General features: G+C 42.9%; 1 protein-coding gene across 1 annotated transcript in view; it reads right to left on the reverse strand.

Moving 5' to 3' along the window:
• LOC110489894 (inhibitor of Bruton tyrosine kinase) overlaps window positions 1–15688 on the reverse strand; it is a 35905-nt gene extending 20217 nt beyond the window's left edge. Inside the window, exons 1-8 of the mRNA XM_021562860.2 lie at window positions 15466–15688; window positions 13410–14335; window positions 11504–11600; window positions 11186–11310; window positions 3963–4073; window positions 955–1125; window positions 464–581; window positions 177–357 (exon numbers count right to left, since the gene is read on the reverse strand). Coding sequence (XP_021418535.2) covers window positions 177–357; window positions 464–581; window positions 955–1125; window positions 3963–4073; window positions 11186–11310; window positions 11504–11600; window positions 13410–13739 — 1133 coding nt within the window. The 5' untranslated portion in view covers window positions 13740–14335; window positions 15466–15688. The remainder of the gene's footprint in view (window positions 1–176; window positions 358–463; window positions 582–954; window positions 1126–3962; window positions 4074–11185; window positions 11311–11503; window positions 11601–13409; window positions 14336–15465) is intronic.
• Between the last annotated feature and the right edge of the window lie 2447 nt (window positions 15689–18135).

Consider the following 18135-nt stretch of genomic DNA (forward strand, 5'->3'; position numbering starts at 1 on the left):
TAATGTCGTCTCTTATCATAAAGAAAATGTAATTTGGAATTCGGTCAATTCAGGAGGTACATTTTGATTACAATACTCCTCACTGAGAAATTGGAATTGCAGTTTACTTCCTGAGATGACCGAAATGGAATTGACGTCAACCCTGGTAGTCACTTCTCCACTATCGGTGTAGTCACCTGGATGCCAACTTCTTGCACTGATAGTTAGCCAGCAAGTAGACATCTCCCTTCTCTGTCACCACCAACGTTGCCCCATTACTGGCCACTGCCATGGCGATGGTGACATCCTTGTGGTAGAGGGCGGACACCTGGCGAGGCGCGGTCACACACCTCTCCCCGTTTGGGTCCATCAGGTAGCCTACATCACCATGTATAATGGTAGGGGAATAATAGAGCATATCATTATAGTGGCCTTAGCTTCAAGTTTCATGTTTTGCTACGGTGTGCCAGTCATAATGACTTACCCAACTGCCCTCCATTCAGTCCCACTGTGTAGAGAGCCTCCCTGGTCCACAGCACTGTGTGGAACCTCCCTGCAGCTACACCAATCACAGTCCTGCCTTTGAGGGTCTTGGAGAATACCTGCATCCAATTGGTCAAGACCAATGTCAGTCAACAACCAATCCAAACTGTAATTCAGCATACCACACATTCAAGTGTCTGCTCTGTGTACATGTTTGTCTTATGATGGGGGCCGGGGGCCGTGAGTGTCACGTTCATAAATAATTAATATAAAACACTTTGTCAATGTGATTTCAGCATTTACATAAGTTTAAGTTGATTGAAAAGGAAAACAACATTTATGCAGTAAGTATTCTTGCATTGATTTTGTTTATGCAATTGTCATAATAAATGAGACCACAGGAGTTTTCCTTAGCTTGTCCTACTCTAGTCACATGGTAAGGGAAAACTCCCCATCTGGCTGCCTAGCTATGATGGCCAGGTGCTCTCTTACCTGTTTTGGCAGGTGGCTAGAGGCGGGCGGGGGAGCCAGGCCCAGCTGGTGGAAGGTGTTGAGGCCGAAGGTGTAGACATAGCCCTCCTCGGTCAGCACCACTGTGTGATCCTTGGCTGCAGCCACCTGGGAGCAGTGATGAGACAGGAGCCCCTCCACCATCCGAGGAACCTGACAGATGATAGGCACATGAGCCCAAAATCCACAGCCCTATTTGACTTTTTAAATATATCAAATACTTTGAGCGTTTGCTTGAGCCTGCCCTGGAGTACCTTCAAAAATGGGGCAATATTGAAGTTGACACTTTTGGAACTATTCCATTGGTTCCATTGTGCCAGACAAGCTCAAACATATCAAGAACTGTTTGAACCCAGGTTAACAAAATGGTGTTAGAGAGAGGAGGCGGCAACTAAACCCCAGGTACACTCAGGGTGGACTGGTTACAGCTAACCAAGCTAGAAGCATGTGAACACAGGCAGCATTACAGCAGGTAGCCTAGCAGTTAAGAGCGCTGGTCCAGTAACCGAAAGGTTGCTGGTTCGAATCGCCGAGCCAACTAAGTGAAAAATTTGTCAATGTGCCCTTAAGGGCACTTAACCCTAATTGCTCCAGGGTCGCTGTCAATAATGGCTGATCCCTGGTCATGACTCCCTCTCCAAGGGTGTCTCAGGGGGAGTAGGATATGCAACAAAAAAACATTTCCAATTCACACACATAGAATATACATGTGAAAAAGGACAAATGTAAGCACCAACAGAATTATTATAATACAGGCCACAACAGTCGGAGTAGGTCAAGCATTTCGCTACAACCGCAATAACATCTGCAACTTGCAAAACATGCGGGAAGAAAATTACAGACGGAGGCGCAACAATTTCCAACTTTGTTCGACATTTGAAGCTGCACAAAGAACGGTAAATCGTGAATAATATAGCCGACAGCTACAGTGGGGAGAACAAGTATTTGATAACCTGCAAAAATCGGCAGCGTTTCCTACTTACAAAGCATGTAGAGGTCTGTAATTTGTATCATAGGTACACTTCAACTGTGAGAGACGGAATCTCCAGAAAATCACATTGTATGATTTTTAAGTAATTTATTTGCATTTTATTGCATGACATAAGTATTTGAGTATAAGTATCAGAAATGCAGAACTTAATATTTGGTACAGAAACCTTTTTTTGCAATTACAGAGATCATACGTTAGTATGACTACAGTATCATACTGTAGTTCTTGACCAGGTTTGCACACACTGCAGCAGGGATTTTGGCCCACTCCTCCATACAGACCTTCTCCAGATCCTTCAGGTTTCGGGGCTATACAGACCTTCAGCTCCCCCCAAAGATTTTCTATTGGGTTCAGGTCTGGAGACTGGCTAGGCCACTCCAGGATCTTGAGATGCTTCTTATGGAGCCACTCCTTAGTTGCCCTGGCTGTGTGTTTCGAGTCGTTGTCATGCTGGAAGACCCAGCCACGACCCATCTTCAATGCTCTTACTGAGGGAAGGAGGTTGTTGGCCAAGATCTCGCGATACATGGCCCCATCCATCCTCCCCTCAATACGGTGCAGTCGTCCTGTCCCCTTTGCAGAAAAGCATCCCCAAAGAATGATGTTTCCACCTTCATGCTTCACTGTTGGGATGGTGTTCTTGGGGTTGTACTCATCCTTCTTCTTCCTCCAAACACGGCGAGTGGAGTTTAGACCAAAAAGCTCTATTTTTGTCTCATCAGACCACATGACCTTCTACCATTCCTCCTCTGGATCATCCAGATGGTCATTGGCAAACTTCAGATGGGCCTGGACATGCGCTGGCTTGAGCAGGGGTACCTTCGTGCGCTGCAGGATTTTAATCCATGACGGCGTAGTGTGTTCCTAATGGTTTTCTTTGAGAGACTGTGGTCCCAGCTCTCTTTAGGTCATTGACCAGGTCCTGCCGTGTAGTTCTGGGCTGATCCCTCACCTTCCTCATGATCATTGATGCCCCACGAGGTGAGATCTTGCATGGAGCCCCAGACCGAAGGTGAGTGACCGTCATCTTGACCTTCTTCCATTTTCTAATAATTGCGCCAACAGTTGTTGCCTTCTCACCAAGCTGCTTGCCTATGGCCTGTAGCCTATCCCAGCCTTGTGCAGTTCTACAATTTTATCCCTGATGTCCTTACACAGCTCTCTGGTCTTGGCCATTGTGGTTGGAGTCTGTTAGATTGAGGTTGTGGACAGGTGTCTTTATACAGGTAATTAGTTCAAACAGGTACAGTTAATACAGGTATTGAGTGGAGAACAGGAGGGCTTCTTAAAGAAAAACTAACAGGTCTGCGAGAACCGGAATTTTGATCAAATACTTATGTCATGCAATAAAATGCAAATTAATTACTTAAAAATCATGCAATGCGATTTTCTGGATTTTTGTTTTAGATTCCATCTCTCACAGTTGAAAAAAAATACAGACCTCTACATGCTTTGTAAGTAGGAAAACCTGCAAAATCGTCAGTGTATCAAACACTTGTTCTCCACACTGTATATATTTTATTACTTTACTAGTGTATCATGTAGGCTAACAATGTTTAATCAATGAGCCTCCACAGTCAGTCAGTGCGTGAACGTGATCATTGCACCCAAGATTGAGCAACAACTGGCTAGGCAGTTGGTAGCCTAAATCCTGCCTGATGTTACTGCTACTCCTAAAACAAAGGTTGGGTGATGGTGTACAAGCCTACATCGCCCGATTGCACCCCATAGCGATCCTCGATAGGAATACACTATTGGGGGAGGGGGGGTAATAAATAGATATTTTTAAAAGCATTCATGATTTGCGTAAATGTAATATACTAACTTTTACTCTTGTTAAAAATATGAAATGGTATTACATTTGGTGAAGAGTACATTATGAATTGTTTAGGACTTGAAACTTGACACTTAATGGTCTTGACTTGAGACTTGAGTGCTAAGAGTAACTTGTAAAACAATGACTTGGTCCTACCCCTGCAATACAGTATACTATTCTCACCAGATATGTTTGTTCGTCCCCGTGTCCCAGCCGACCTCCCTGCCCGTGTCCACAGGTATACACCTGTCCCTTCTGAGACAGGAACACTGTGTGGAACTTACACAGCACCACCTGAGAAGAAAGGAAACACATTTTTTTGGTCATCAATAACGTAGGTCGATTCATGGAGACAAATTCTGCTCCGTTGTCAAATTCTCTTTACAAGAACTCAAAGACATCAGCATGTTTGATTGTTGATTGTGCGCATCTTCCATTTCCGTGGCCAAAGCCCTCTCGTAGTAATAGTCAAATAGTGGTGGTACTTTAGGCCGGGGCACAAGTGGAAAAGTAAACATCATTAATAATGCATCACTCCCCTCCAGCTCGCAATAGGGCGAAAGGGATGTTTCCCCCGAGTATCACATTGATAACGAGACAGCCCCACACACACACAGCCGTGGCTCATTTAATTAAAGCATGGCATACTGGATTAAATATTTAACACCCAGCACCTGCTGAACTGTGAGCAGGTAGCACTGAGGACAAAGGCTCTCTGCTCCATGTAGGGGGTACCAGTAGGTCACTGAGAGGTCTTGAAATGGAATCTGCTCCCCACTGAGCAAAGGTCATGAAAATGCCCAGGTCATGAAAGGTGTATAAAATATAGAAGCTAAATAGCAACCTGCCATAAGACAATTATGAAACTCAAAAGTTGTCATTACCTTTCAATATGACATCTGATATATCTATAATGTATCTAACCCAAAGACTTGTCAAAATCTGTAGTAAACTAGGAAGGCATGCCACCCTATGACATCATGAGCTGTAGCAGAGCACTAGAGCTGATGTCATAGGATTGCATTCCCTAGCATAAGTCTAAATAACTGCTGGAAAACGGTTCTAACCACAGTTAGGGTCTACATCTTTACAACGTTAGATCACAGATCTCTAGAACATTACCTAAAAAAATACAAAGTTACCTTACAAGGTTTCTTCCTCAGACCTCTCAACGCCCTCTAAACCAGTGATGGATTCTGGGTTCTAACTCCTAAACTTTGAATAGGGTAAATTATCAGGTATCATAATGAAATTTTAAGTGATTAGGTTTAGGTCTACACCAGAAGTTAACGATCACATGGAAGCACTGAAAAATGGAGAGAGCAGTGGATTAGTGATGAAGGGGGTTGAGGTCAGGTCACGTTAAGGAAGAGTTTATTGCCCGCGTCACTTCATTTCCTGCCTAACAGAGAAGTAGTGTTTAGAGAGGAGGAGAATCCACATCCACAAATTGGGGTACACATACTACCACCATTGTAAACATGTTTTTGTCTGTTCAGCTGTTCGATCCTTTAGGAAGAATAAACTTGGTTTAAGCTTTCATAGTATCCGTCGAGTTCTTACTCTGATAATTAAAACCTAACACATGGGACCATTAACTAGATTCAGCCGCGGCCTGATTTGTTTTTGAGCCGGATGATAGGGGCCGGAACATACAGTTGAAGTCAAAAGTTTACATACACTTATGTTGGAGTCATTAAAACTTGTTTTTCAACCGCTCGACAAATGTCTTGTTAACAAACTATAGTTTTGGCAAGTTGGTTAAGACATCTACTTTGTGCATGACAAGTCATTTTTCCAATAATTGTTTACAGACAGATTATTTCACTATCACAATTCCAGTGGGTCGGAAGTTTACATACACTAAGTTGACTGTGCCTTTAAAGAGCTTGGAAAATTCCAGAAAACTATGGAATGGCTTTAGGAGCTTCTGATAGGCTAATTGACATCATTTGAGTCAATTGGAGGTGTACCTATGGATGTATTTCAAAGCCTACCTTCAAACTCAGTGCCTCATTGCTTGACATCAAAGGAAAATCAAAAGAAATCAGCCAAGACCTAAGAAAAAAAATTGTAGACCTCCACAAGTCTGGCTCATCCTTGGGAGCAATTTACAAACACCTGAAGGTACCACGTTCATCTGTAAACAATACTATGCAAGTATAAACACCATGGGACTACGCAGCTGTCATACCGCTCAGGAAGGGGACGCGTTCTGTCTCCTAGAGATGAACGTACTTTGGTGAGAAAAGTGCAAATCAATCCCAGAACAGCAGCAAAGGACCTTGTGAAGATGCTGGAGGAAACAGGTACAAAAGTAAGTGTGTGTGTGTGTGTGTATATATATATATATATATATATATATATATATATATATATATATATATATATCTATATCAACATTACCTGAAAACTCAGCAAGGAAGTCATAAAAAGCCAGACTATGGTTTGTAACTGCACATGGGGACGAAGATCGTACTTTATGGAGAAATATTATTTGGTGTATGAAACAAAAATAGAACCGTTTGGCCATAATGACCATCATTATGTTTGGAGGAAAAAGGGGAACGCTTGCAAGCCAAAGAACATCATCCCAACCGTGAAGCACATGGGTGGCAGCATCATGTTGTGGGGGTGCTTTGCTGCAGGAGGGACTGATGCACTTCACAAAATAGATGGCATTATGAGGGAGGAAAATAATGTGGATATATGGAAGCAACATCAAGACATCAAATTAAAGCTTGCTCGGAAATGGGTCTTCCAAATGGACAATGACCCCAAGCATACTTCCAAAGTTATGGCAAAATGGCTTAAGGACAACAAAGTCAAGGTATTAGAGTGGCCATCACAAAGCCCTGACCTCAATCCCATAGAAAATTTGTGGGTAAAACTGAAAAAGTCTGTCCGAGCAAGGAGGCCTACAACCCTGACTCAGTTACACCAGCTCTGTCAGGAGGAATGGGCCAAAATTCACCCAACTTATTGTGGGAAGCTTGTGGAAGGCTACCTGAAATGCTTGACCAAAGTAAAACAATTTAAAGGCAATCGTACCAAATACAAATTGAGTGTATAAACTTCTGACCCACTGAATGTGATGAAAGAAATGAAAGCTGAAATAAATCACTATTATTCTGACATTTCACATTCTTAAAGTAAAGTGGCGATCCTAACTGACCTAAAACAGGACATTTTTACTGAGATTAAATGTCAGGAATTGTGAAACTGAGTTTAAATGTATTTGGCTAAGGTGTATGTAAACTTCCGACTTCAACTGTAATTACAAATAATTTGTAAACTGCAAATTGACTGCAAGATGCCCAAAAAGATAATGTTTGACTAAAACAATCATTTCAAACCTTGCTTAAATTTGTATACGATCACATCTCTATTTTGCATGGGAATACTTGGAACAGATATCTTAAATTAAAATCACTTCGAGCGGATTTCCTGGTGTTTTTACAGTCTTATGTCCAACAATGAAAACTATTTTTTTCTCTGAAAACTTGGGGGGGCAAATAAAACAAGGGGCCAACAGTTAGGGAACCCTGCTCTATACTAAAGAGAGAGACAGACTGGGCAGTGACACAGGTGCCAATAGCTATAATCACAGTAAGGGCCTCCACATGGCCATCAGTGACACTGTAGAGCGGATCGCACATAAAGCCAACGTGGGTTAAACCATGCAGAGCTGGGCTAGACAAAGCCAGACACAGAAACCCAAGCCCAGTGCACCTGTCCTACTCCTCTCATTCATTCACCCTCTCACTCAGCAGCTCACTCCTGATATTTCAATTTCTAAAATCTCCCAAATCCATAGTGATAGGAGGTCAATGATGTCAGTCAGTGTTTCCCCTGTATTCGCATTACACCAAAAAAATAAGCAATGCTAATGATAACTGTCTTCTGGTAGATGGAAAGGCTTTCCCAAAAACCTAATCAATTATAACAATAACTAACTAAAGAGTAGCCTCTGCCTACCTGGTAGAACCATTTCAGGATTATTTTCATCAGTGCAGTAGGCATTTGTTTTGCTAACACTATCACGTGTGCTACAGAGAAACACAGCTAACTAAACAGTGCTCGGTGCATGTGCACTTGAATTAAAAGGTAACTACACAAAAAAAGTGTGTCTTAGATGTTTCCCAGACTTCAAAAGTGGTGCCCTGATGTAGTTTTTGTTAGAGAGCTTCATAATAGCCAGTTACCATTGCTGTGATTGTACCCCTTATACTATACACAACCACCCAATAAGAACAATGCCAACTTATACAAAACATGCCCGTTGTTCCTGGGAGAGCAGCCTGTTGTGAGGGCAATATCCCAGGAGGGGGTCTGTTTTGCAGGAGGTGCGGGGGGTGGGGGCAGGTGACGTGCCTGTTATCCAGGAGATGCCACAGATGGTACAACCATGTTTTTACATAAGCATTGTTGTGATGGATCCCCCTAGTGATCCATAAATTGAGGCCAAGTCTGTGTGTGGGGGGGGGGGGGGGGGGCCCAGGAGACTAGGGTGTTTAAGGTGGGGAAGCCCTAGAATGACTCATGTGACTAGCTAATGGCAAAGAGGCAGAACATCTCCACTTAATAAGAACAGAACAGAGCGAAGACTGAAAATAAGTCAAGAGAACATTTATTGGATCTCTATAGTCTCACTGTTGCAGCTTGCTATAGACCTCCCTCTGCCCCCAGCTGTGCCCTCAATACTATATGTGAACTAATGGAAACTAAGCTTGATGCCCTCAATCTCACACAAATTATCAATGAACCTACCAGGTACAACCCCAAATCAGTAAACACGGGCACCCTCATAGATGTCATCCTAACTAATTCACCCTCCAAATACACCTCTGCTGTTTTCAATCAAGAGCTCAGCGATCACTGCCTCATTGCCTGCATCCGTAATGGGTCTGCGACCAAACGACCACCCCTCATCACGGTCAAACACTCCCTGAAACACTTCTGCGAGCAGGCCTTTCTAATCGACCTGGCCGGGGTATCCTGGAACGACATTGACCTTATCCCGTCAGTAGATGACGCCTGGCTATTCTTTAAAAGTACCTTCCTCATCTTAAATAAGCATGCCCCTCAAAAAAATCAGAACTAGGAATAGATATAGTCCTTGGTTCACGCCAGACCTGTCTGCCCTTGACCAGCACAAAAACATCCTGCGGCGTTCTGCATTAGCATCGAATAGCCCCCGTGATATGCAACTTTTCAGGGAAGTTAGGAACAAATATACACAGGCAGTTAGAAAAGCTATGGCAAGCTTTTTCAAACAGATATTTGCATCCTGTAGTACTAACTCAAAAAAGTTCTGGGACACTAAAGTCCATGGAGAATAAGAGCACTTCCTCCCAGCTGCCCACTGCTCACAGGCTAAGAAACATTGTCACCACCGATAAATCCACTATAATTGAGAATTTCAATAAGCATTTCTACCCCGGTCAACTGCCCGGCACCCTCCACAGCAACCCGCCAAAGCCCCCACCATTTCTCCTTTACCCAAATCCAGATAGCCGATGTTCTGAAAAAGCTGCAAAATCTGGACCCCTACAAATCAGCCGAGCTAGACAATCTGGACCCTCTCTTTCTAAAATTATCTGCCAAAATTGTTGCAACCCCTATTACTAGCCTGTTCAACCTCTTTCGTATCGTCTGAGATTCCCAAAGATTGAAAAGCTGCCGTGATCATCCCCCTCTTCAAAGGGGGAGACACTCTAGACCCAAACTGCTACAGACCTACATCTATCCTACCCTGTCTTTCTAAGGTCTTCGAAAGCCAAGTTAACAATCAGATTACTGACCATTTCGAATCCCACCATACCTTCTCCGCTATGCAATCTGGTTTCAGAGCTGGTCATGGGTGCACCTCAGCCACGCTCAAGGTTCTAAACGACATCATAACCGCCATTGTTAAGAGACATTACTGTGCAGCCGTATTCATCGACCTGGCCAAGGCTTTCGACTCTGTCAATCACAACATTCTTATTGGCAGACTCGACAGCCTTGGTTTCTCAAATTATTGCCTCACCTGGTTCACCAACTACTTCTCTGATAGAGTTCAGTGTGTCAAATCGGAGGGCCTGTTGTCTGGACGTCTGGCAGTCTATGGGGGTGCCACAGGGTTCAATTCTCAGGCCGACTTTCTGTATACAGCAATGATGTCGCTCTTGCTGCTGGTGATTCTCTGATCCACCTTTATGCAGACGACACCATTCCTTGGACACTGTTAACTAACCTCCAGACGAGCTTCAATGACATACAACTCTCCTTCCGTGGCCTCCAACTACTCTTAAACGCTAGTAAAACCAAATGCATGCTTTTCAATCGATCGCTGCCCGCACCTGCTCGCCCGTCCAGCATCACTACTCTGGACGGCTCTGACTTAGAATATGTGGACAACTACAAATACCTAGGTGTCTGGTTAGACTGTAAACTCTCCTTCCAGACCCACGTCAAACATCTCCAATTCAAAATTAAATCTAGAATCAGCTTCCTATTTTGCAAAAAAGCATCATTCACTCATGCTGCCAAACATACCCTAGTACAACTGACCATCCTACCGATCCTCGACTTTGGTGATGTCATTTATAAAATAGCCTCCAACACTCTACTCAACAAACTGGATGCAGTCTATCACAGTGCCATCCGTTTTGTCACCAAAGCCCCATACACTACCCACCATTGCGACCTGTACACTCGCGTTGGTTGGCCCTCGCTTCATACTCGTCGCCAAACCCACTGGCTACAGGTTATCTACAAGTCTCTGCTAGGTAAAGCCCCACCTTATCTCAGCTCACTGATCACCATAGCAGCACCCACTCGTAGCACGCGCTCCAGCAGGTATATTTCACTGGTCACCCCCAAAGCCTATTCCTCCTTTTCTTCCATTTCTCTGCTGCCCATGACTGGAACGAATTGCAAAAATCTCTGAAGCTAGAGACTCACATCTCCCTCACTAGCTTTAAGCACCAACTGTCAGAGCAGCTTACAGATCACTGCACATAGTCCATCTGTAAACAGCCCATCTATCTACCTACCTCATACTGGTATTTATTTAGCTCCTTTGCACCCCAGTATCTCTACCTTGCACAATCATCTTCTGCCGATCTACCATTCCAGTGTTTAATTGCTATATTGTAATTGCTTCGCCACCATGGCCTATTTATTTCCTTAACTTACCTCATTTGCACTCACTGTATATAGACTTTGTTTTCTTTTGTTCTACTGTATTATTGACTATGTTTTGTTTATTCCATGTGTAACTCTGTGTTGTTGTATGTGTCGAATTGCTACGCTTTATCTTGGCCAGGTCGCAGTTGCAAATGACAACTTGTTCTCAACTAGCCTCCCTGGTTAAATAAAGGTGAAATAAAATAAATAAAAATAGTAGTTGGTTTGTTTACCTGTTTGACGTAAACCCCGGTCCGGGAAAACAGATCCACAATCTCAGGATGATGCCTGCTCTCCTGGTTCCCATGCCCCAGACTGAAATTGGTGTTGTTCCCCCAGGTATAAACCTCAGTGGGGTCTGAGAGAGAGAAAACCAAAAGTTTAAAAAAAAATGCCTGCCACAGCCAAGACTTCCAACACTATTTTCTACAAGTAGGCAACAATGATTGACACCCGTCTTGACTATGTGCTTAAAAGAAACATCCGCTTTTCCCTTTTTATCATGCATAGTCCAAATGAGAGATCGATATGAAATGATAAGCGATCCTCACCAGTCTTTGTAAATACAACGTGTGCTGGTCTGTCCTTCATGGTTAAGTCCAGGACAGAGAGGCCCTCCTTATCCTGGGTGGAGAGAATGCCGCCATGCTGCAACACAGAAGCACCATTCTAGACTAGAGCCACAATATTATTTCCATTTAACTACACCTAGCTGTAGGCCAGTGATGAAGCAAGCAAGAAAAGAGTAGCTACAGAACAAAAGTACTGCCAATGGAAGTCATATAAATGTCTTCCTCCACATACCAATCATTTACAGTGGCAAGCAAAAGTATGTGAACCCTTTGGAATTACCTGGATTTCTGCATAAATCGGACCTAAAAATTTGATCAGATCTTCATCTAAGTCACAACAATATACCAACACAATGTGCTACAACTAATAACACACAAAATATTGTATTTGTCTATATTGAATACATAATTTAAACATTCACAGTGTAGGTTGGGTTAAAGTATGTGAACCCCTAGGCTAATGACTTCTCCAAAAGCTAATTAGAATCAGGAGTCAGCTAACCTGGAGTCCAATTAATTGAGATGAGATTTGACATGTGAGTTAGAGCTGCCCTGCCCTATAATTTTTTTTTTTAAACTCACAAAATGTGACTGCTCTTCACAAGAAGCATTTCCTGAAGTGAACCATGCCTCGAACAAAAGATCTCAGAAGACCTACGATTAATAATTGTTGACTTGCACAAACCTGGAAAGGGTTACAAAATGATCTCTAAAAGCTTTGATGTTTGTCAGTCCACGGTAAGACAAATGGTCTATAAATAGATTAAGTTCAGCCCTGTTGCTTCTCTCCCTAGGAGTGGCCATCCTGCAAAGATAACTACAAGAGCAGTGCAGAATGCTCAATGAGGTTAAGAAGAATCCTAGAGTGTCAGCTAAAGACTTACAGAAATCTCTGGAACATAATAACATCTCTGTTGACAAGTCTACGATACATAAAACACTAAACAAGAATGGTGTTCATGGGAGGACACCACAGAAGAAGACACTGCTGTCCAAAAAAAACATTGCTGCACATCTGAAAGAGCACCTGGATGTTCCACAGTGCTACTGGCAAAATATTCTGTGGACAGAATAAACTAAAGTTGAGTTCTTTGGAAGGAACAAACCCAACGTGTGGAGAAAAAAAAAGGCACAGCACACCAACATCAAAACCTCATCCCCACTGTAAAGTATGGTGGAGGGAGCATCATGTTTTGGTGCTGCTTTGCTGCATGCTATCATCAACATAAAAAATGAATTCCTAAGTTAATCAAGACTTTTTGCAGGAGAACGTAATGCTATCTGTCTGCCAATTGAAGCACAGAAGTTGGGTGTTGCAACAGGACAACGTCACACAAAACACACACACAAAAAATAAATAAATAACTGGCTTCAACAGATGCAAATATACCTTCTGGAGTGGCCCAGTCAGAGTCCTGACCTCAACCCGATTGAGAGGCTGTGGCATGACCTCAAGAGAGCGGTTCAACCAGACATCCCAAGAACATTGCTGAACTGAAACAGTTTTGTAAAGAGGAATATCCAAAATTCCTCCAGACCATTGTGCAGGTCAACTACAGAAAACCTTTAGTTGAGGTCATTGCTGCCAAAGGAGGGTCAACCAGTTATTAAATCCAAGGGTTCTCATACTTTTCCCACCCTATACTGTGAATGTTAACACGGTATGCTCAATAAAGACATGAAAACATATAATTGTTAGTGTGTTATTAGTTAAAGCACATCTATTGTTTGACTTTGAAGATCAGATCAAATTTGATGACCAATTTATGCAGAAATCCAGATAATACAAAAGGGTTCACATACCTTTGTCTTGCCACTGTGTTGTAGAGGCCAAAGGAGGCCCAGTCATCTCTACATTATTTCAGAAACACAGAGGGAGACTCACCTTAACAAGTGACATGAGGCAGTGGATGTGTCCGTAGAAGACGCTGCGGTGCAGGGCGGTCCAGCCAGACTCCTTGTCCTTCACCATGAGGTCAGCGCTCTTCCTCTCCAGCAGCCACTCCAACAGGGCCCTCTTGCCCAGCGAGGCGGCCAGGTGCAGGGCCGTGCGGCCGAAGGCGTCCCTCAGTGTGGCCGCGTTGTGGCAGTGAGTGTTGAGGAAGGCCCGCAGGCGCCCCTCTGAACCCTGCGTCAGCGCCGCCACCACCTCATCTGCATGCCGCATGGAGCGGCATTTTGGCGTGCAGTCTGGGGTTGCCATCACCACGCTCATCCTGAGTGACTTCTAAACCTTGCTGTGAACTCCCCGCTCTAACGCAGTCAGGGAGACCCTGCTCCCCTCAAACTCCAAACTCTAAAACAAACACTGAAACACCCTTCAGTACAACAACAAACCCTAAGATAACGCTTTAGGGCAAGTCAGTTTGACTTTGAAACTATAATGTTTTAATGTAGCTGCTCTCGGAAGAAAATAGAAAAAGGTGGGAGATTGTTTTGGGGTGCTAGAATTGTGCTTGTGTTGAGGTTCCACCGCACCCTAGCAACCCCAGGGCCTTGTTTTAGGTCATCTCAGTCCACCCAAAGCTCAACACAACCAAATGTGTTTGAAACATTCAGTGGCATCAGGAATTCATTAAATAAACATCTATAAATACTATACTTATTTAAAAATATTTCCAAAAATACCTACTCCTTTTACAAATATTTATATATATATATTTTTAAATACAATATTTTACAAAGTTCAACAAGTTCATTAACCCTCCAGAAGGTCCCTTCAAATAGTCCATCCAAATTGAGGGGAAAGGCCCCCTTTCCCCCCCAAGACACACAAAACCCTTCTCAAAACTCCATAATTGTATTAGGAACCTGGGGGAGAAAGGGTGGACAGTCATTAGTTTATAAAACACTGGAAGTACATGCAAGGCAGAGAAAACAACTGCTACACAACATAAACCTGGCATGTACTAAATGTGTCCACAAATCCACAGAACAAGCTTATTCAAAGCACCAAGAACAAATACATGCTCTGGAAAATCCAACATACCCCCCTTGCTCTTTAACTGTACTATGCTACATAGATGAAATGGTTCAAACCTAGCAAGACATGTTGAAAGGTCAACGTGCAGTTCAGCACCCCAGATATGCAGAAACAACCATCAAGGATCAATTGACTTGACACTACTATGCCTATAATAGCAGCCGAGCTAGGCTGTCTCTTGACTCCAGGCCAAAAATATTGCACAAACTTTTTAGTCACACGAAAATGGGTATCAAAACAGGAACATGCAACAGTTTGACTGTTTCCACATCATTCACCGTTTGGAGTTGTGAAAGTGAAAAACATGAGTATAATAAAAAGGTATTTAAATAAAGACGCATTGGTCTGCAAAATACCTGTCAGGTGTACTGTGTGCATTAAAATATCCACAGTGTAGTGAACATAGCTAACATATCTTGATTAGCTAAGACAGAAGCGGATACAGTCGCTGCTGCTTCCATCTACCCCACTTGCTACTTAGCTAGCTAACTAACATAGTTACCTTAACGTTAAGACTCTTAGGGAGAACTGCACCAGACAATAGGCCACCATTTGTATTCATTGTGTTGCTAGTTACAAAGTAATCCAGTGTTATTGCAACCAGCTATATACATGTACACCAACGTTTTTCACCATGATTTAACCGTTTCCTTAATCTTTCATTCTCTAAATCATGGCTAGTTACCTGCTAACGTTACATTGTTAGCTAGCTAGCATTTGAACTTGGAAAAATGAAAATTAGCTACAAAACATTAACATATTGGACAATATCTCAAATACTTTAATCTAAATAAAACTTGTTATATACGGCACAGGTGACAATGTATCGTTGGTTGTTACTCTGATGTGACCATCGAAGTCTGAATGATGTTACTGACGTGATGATGTTTAGTTAGGTTAGCTATGCTAGCGAGTTGCATTGAAAATAGATTGCCACGATCACATTTCACTTTCTCACCTGTCGCTAGATGAAGACGAAAGTGCTTATGAAGCTTGCGCCAATGATACACATCCACTGTGTCATCGTTTCAAAAATAAACATCGCTAAATGCTCTTATTAAACCTAGATATTTGAACAAAACAGATGCTATTCCACAGTTAAGTAAGGATCCAAAAAAGAGGGAGGCTGGGCAACACGGAGACTTCTGATTGGTTGAAAGATCTTGCAATCCCGTTTTCTATTGGACGGTTTCACTATAATCGCTTAAATAATTCCTCTCGATGATTGACGTCACTGCTTGGAGAAATAGGCTGTTTTTTAATGAACGAAAAGTGACACCTACTCTGAGTTACGAGTTGGGAGTAGACTAATTACATGAACGTATTGATTGTTATATCAACACAATATGTTGTTGTTTTTTTACCGTATCACTGGTTTCTCTGGTCCTGGGGGTACCCAGAGTAGGTCCAGGTTTGCCTACCCTTGGGCCACTGGTTTACAACTTGAAAATAATACATCATGACCTCAAGTAATAAATGCATGAAGTTTCCTGAAAAGGAAAAATGATTTCTCCTCCACATCTCTTAGTTTCAAATGATGGTCACTTGGGCTCCAGTTAAGAATAGATAAGGGGTCAAGGTTGGAGTTAGGGTTAGACGTTGGGTTTACGCCAGGGCTTGACACACAATTACATATTGATGAGTCTTTCCTTCTCTAGTCACACATTTACTTTTTTTGCTACAATAGCAGCATTATTCTACTTAATCCTAGGAGAACAATTCTGCTGCTGAGTAAGATCAGGAGGCCAGTCATTAGAAACGACCACTAATGAGGAAAGAGTGCTATTTCAGCCATACCCGTTGCTGACAGGTGTATGAAATCGAGCACACAGCCATGCGATCTCCATAGACAAACATTGGCAGTGGAATGGCCTTACTGAAGACCTCAGTGACTTTGAATGTGGCACCTTCATAGGATGCCAACTTTCCTACAAGTCAGTTCCTCAAATGTCTGCCCTGCTAGAGCTGCCCCGGTCAACTGTAAGTGCTGTTATTGTGAAGTGGAAACGCCTAGGAGCAACAACAGCTCAGCTACGAAGTGGTAGGCCACACACGCTCACAGAACAGGACCGCCAAGCACTGAAGTGTGTAGCATGTACAAATAATCTGTCCTCGGTTGCAACACTCACTACTGAATTCTAAACTGCCTCTGGAAGCAACGTCAGCACAATAACTGTTAGTCAAGAGATTCATGAAATGGGTTTACATGGCCGAACAGCCGCACACAAGCCTAAGATCACCATTTGCAATGTCCCACGTCCGCTGCAGTGGTGTAAAGCTTGCCGCCATTGGACTCTGGAGCAGTGGAAATGCGTTCTCTGGGTTGATGATTCACGCTTCACCACCTGGCAGTCCGACGGACTAATCTGGGTTTGGCGGATGTTAAGAGAACACTACCTGCCCAAATGTAGTGCCAACTGTAAAGTTTGGTGGAGGAGGAATAATGGTCTGGGGCTGTTTTGTGCCCCCATGCACAAAACGAGGTCCATACAGAAATGGTCAGTCTAGACCGGTGTGGAATAACTTGACTGGCCTGCACAGAGCCCTGACCGCAACCCCATCGAACACCTTTGGGATTAATTGGAAAGCCAACTGCGAGCCAGGCCTAATCGCCCAACTTCAGTGCCCGACCTCACTAATGCTCTTGTGGATGAATGGAAGGAAGTCCCCGCAGCAATGTTTCAACATCTAGTGGAAATCCTTCCCAGAAGAGTGGAGGCTGTTGTAACAGCAAAGGGAACTCCATATTAATGCATATGATTTTGGAATGAGATGTTCGACGAGCAGGTGTCCACATACCTTTGGCCATGTAGTGTTATGTCTGCCTCACTCTGAGAAAAAAAGTTGCACTACAAAGTTTTACACCGTTAAATGTGACACATAATTACATTTTAATAAAGAACTGTACAAATGTATTTATGTACTTAAATATAAAAAAATAGGCCTATATTTAACCATCATATGAGATCTGGGCTCTGGTCAAAAGTAGTGTACAATACAGGGAATAGGGTGCTACTGGGGACGAGCCCAACTAAACGCTATAGCATGAGGCCAGATTTATTATAGGTATAATTTCTATGTTAAATATACAGGATACTTCTATTCCAGCTAAACAATGGGATATATACAGTGGGGCAAAAAAGTATTTAGTCAGCCTCCAATTGTGCAAGTTCTCCCACTTAAAAAGATAAGAGAGGCCTGTAATTTTCATCATAGGTACACTTCAACTATGACAGACAAAATGAGAAAAAAAATCCAGAAAATCACATTGTAGGATTTTTTATTAATTTATTTGCAAATTATGGTGGAAAATAAGTATTTGGTCAATAACAAAAGTTTATCTCAATACTTTGTTATATACCCTTTGTTGGCAATGACAGAGGTCAAACGTTTTCACAAGGTTTTCACACACTGTTGCTGGTATTTTGGCCCATTCCTCCATGCAGATCTCCTCTAGAGCAGTGATGTTTTGGGGCTGTTGCTGGGCAACACGGACTTTCAACTCCCTCCAAAGATTTTCTATGGGGCTGAGATCTGGAGACTGGCTAGGCCACTCCAGGACCTTGAAATGCTTCTTACGAAGCCACTCCTTTGTTGCCCGGGGAGTGTTTTTGGGATCATTGTCATG

Source organism: Oncorhynchus mykiss, chromosome 2, assembly GCF_013265735.2.
Source record: "Oncorhynchus mykiss isolate Arlee chromosome 2, USDA_OmykA_1.1, whole genome shotgun sequence".
Lineage (NCBI taxonomy): Eukaryota > Metazoa > Chordata > Actinopteri > Salmoniformes > Salmonidae > Oncorhynchus > Oncorhynchus mykiss.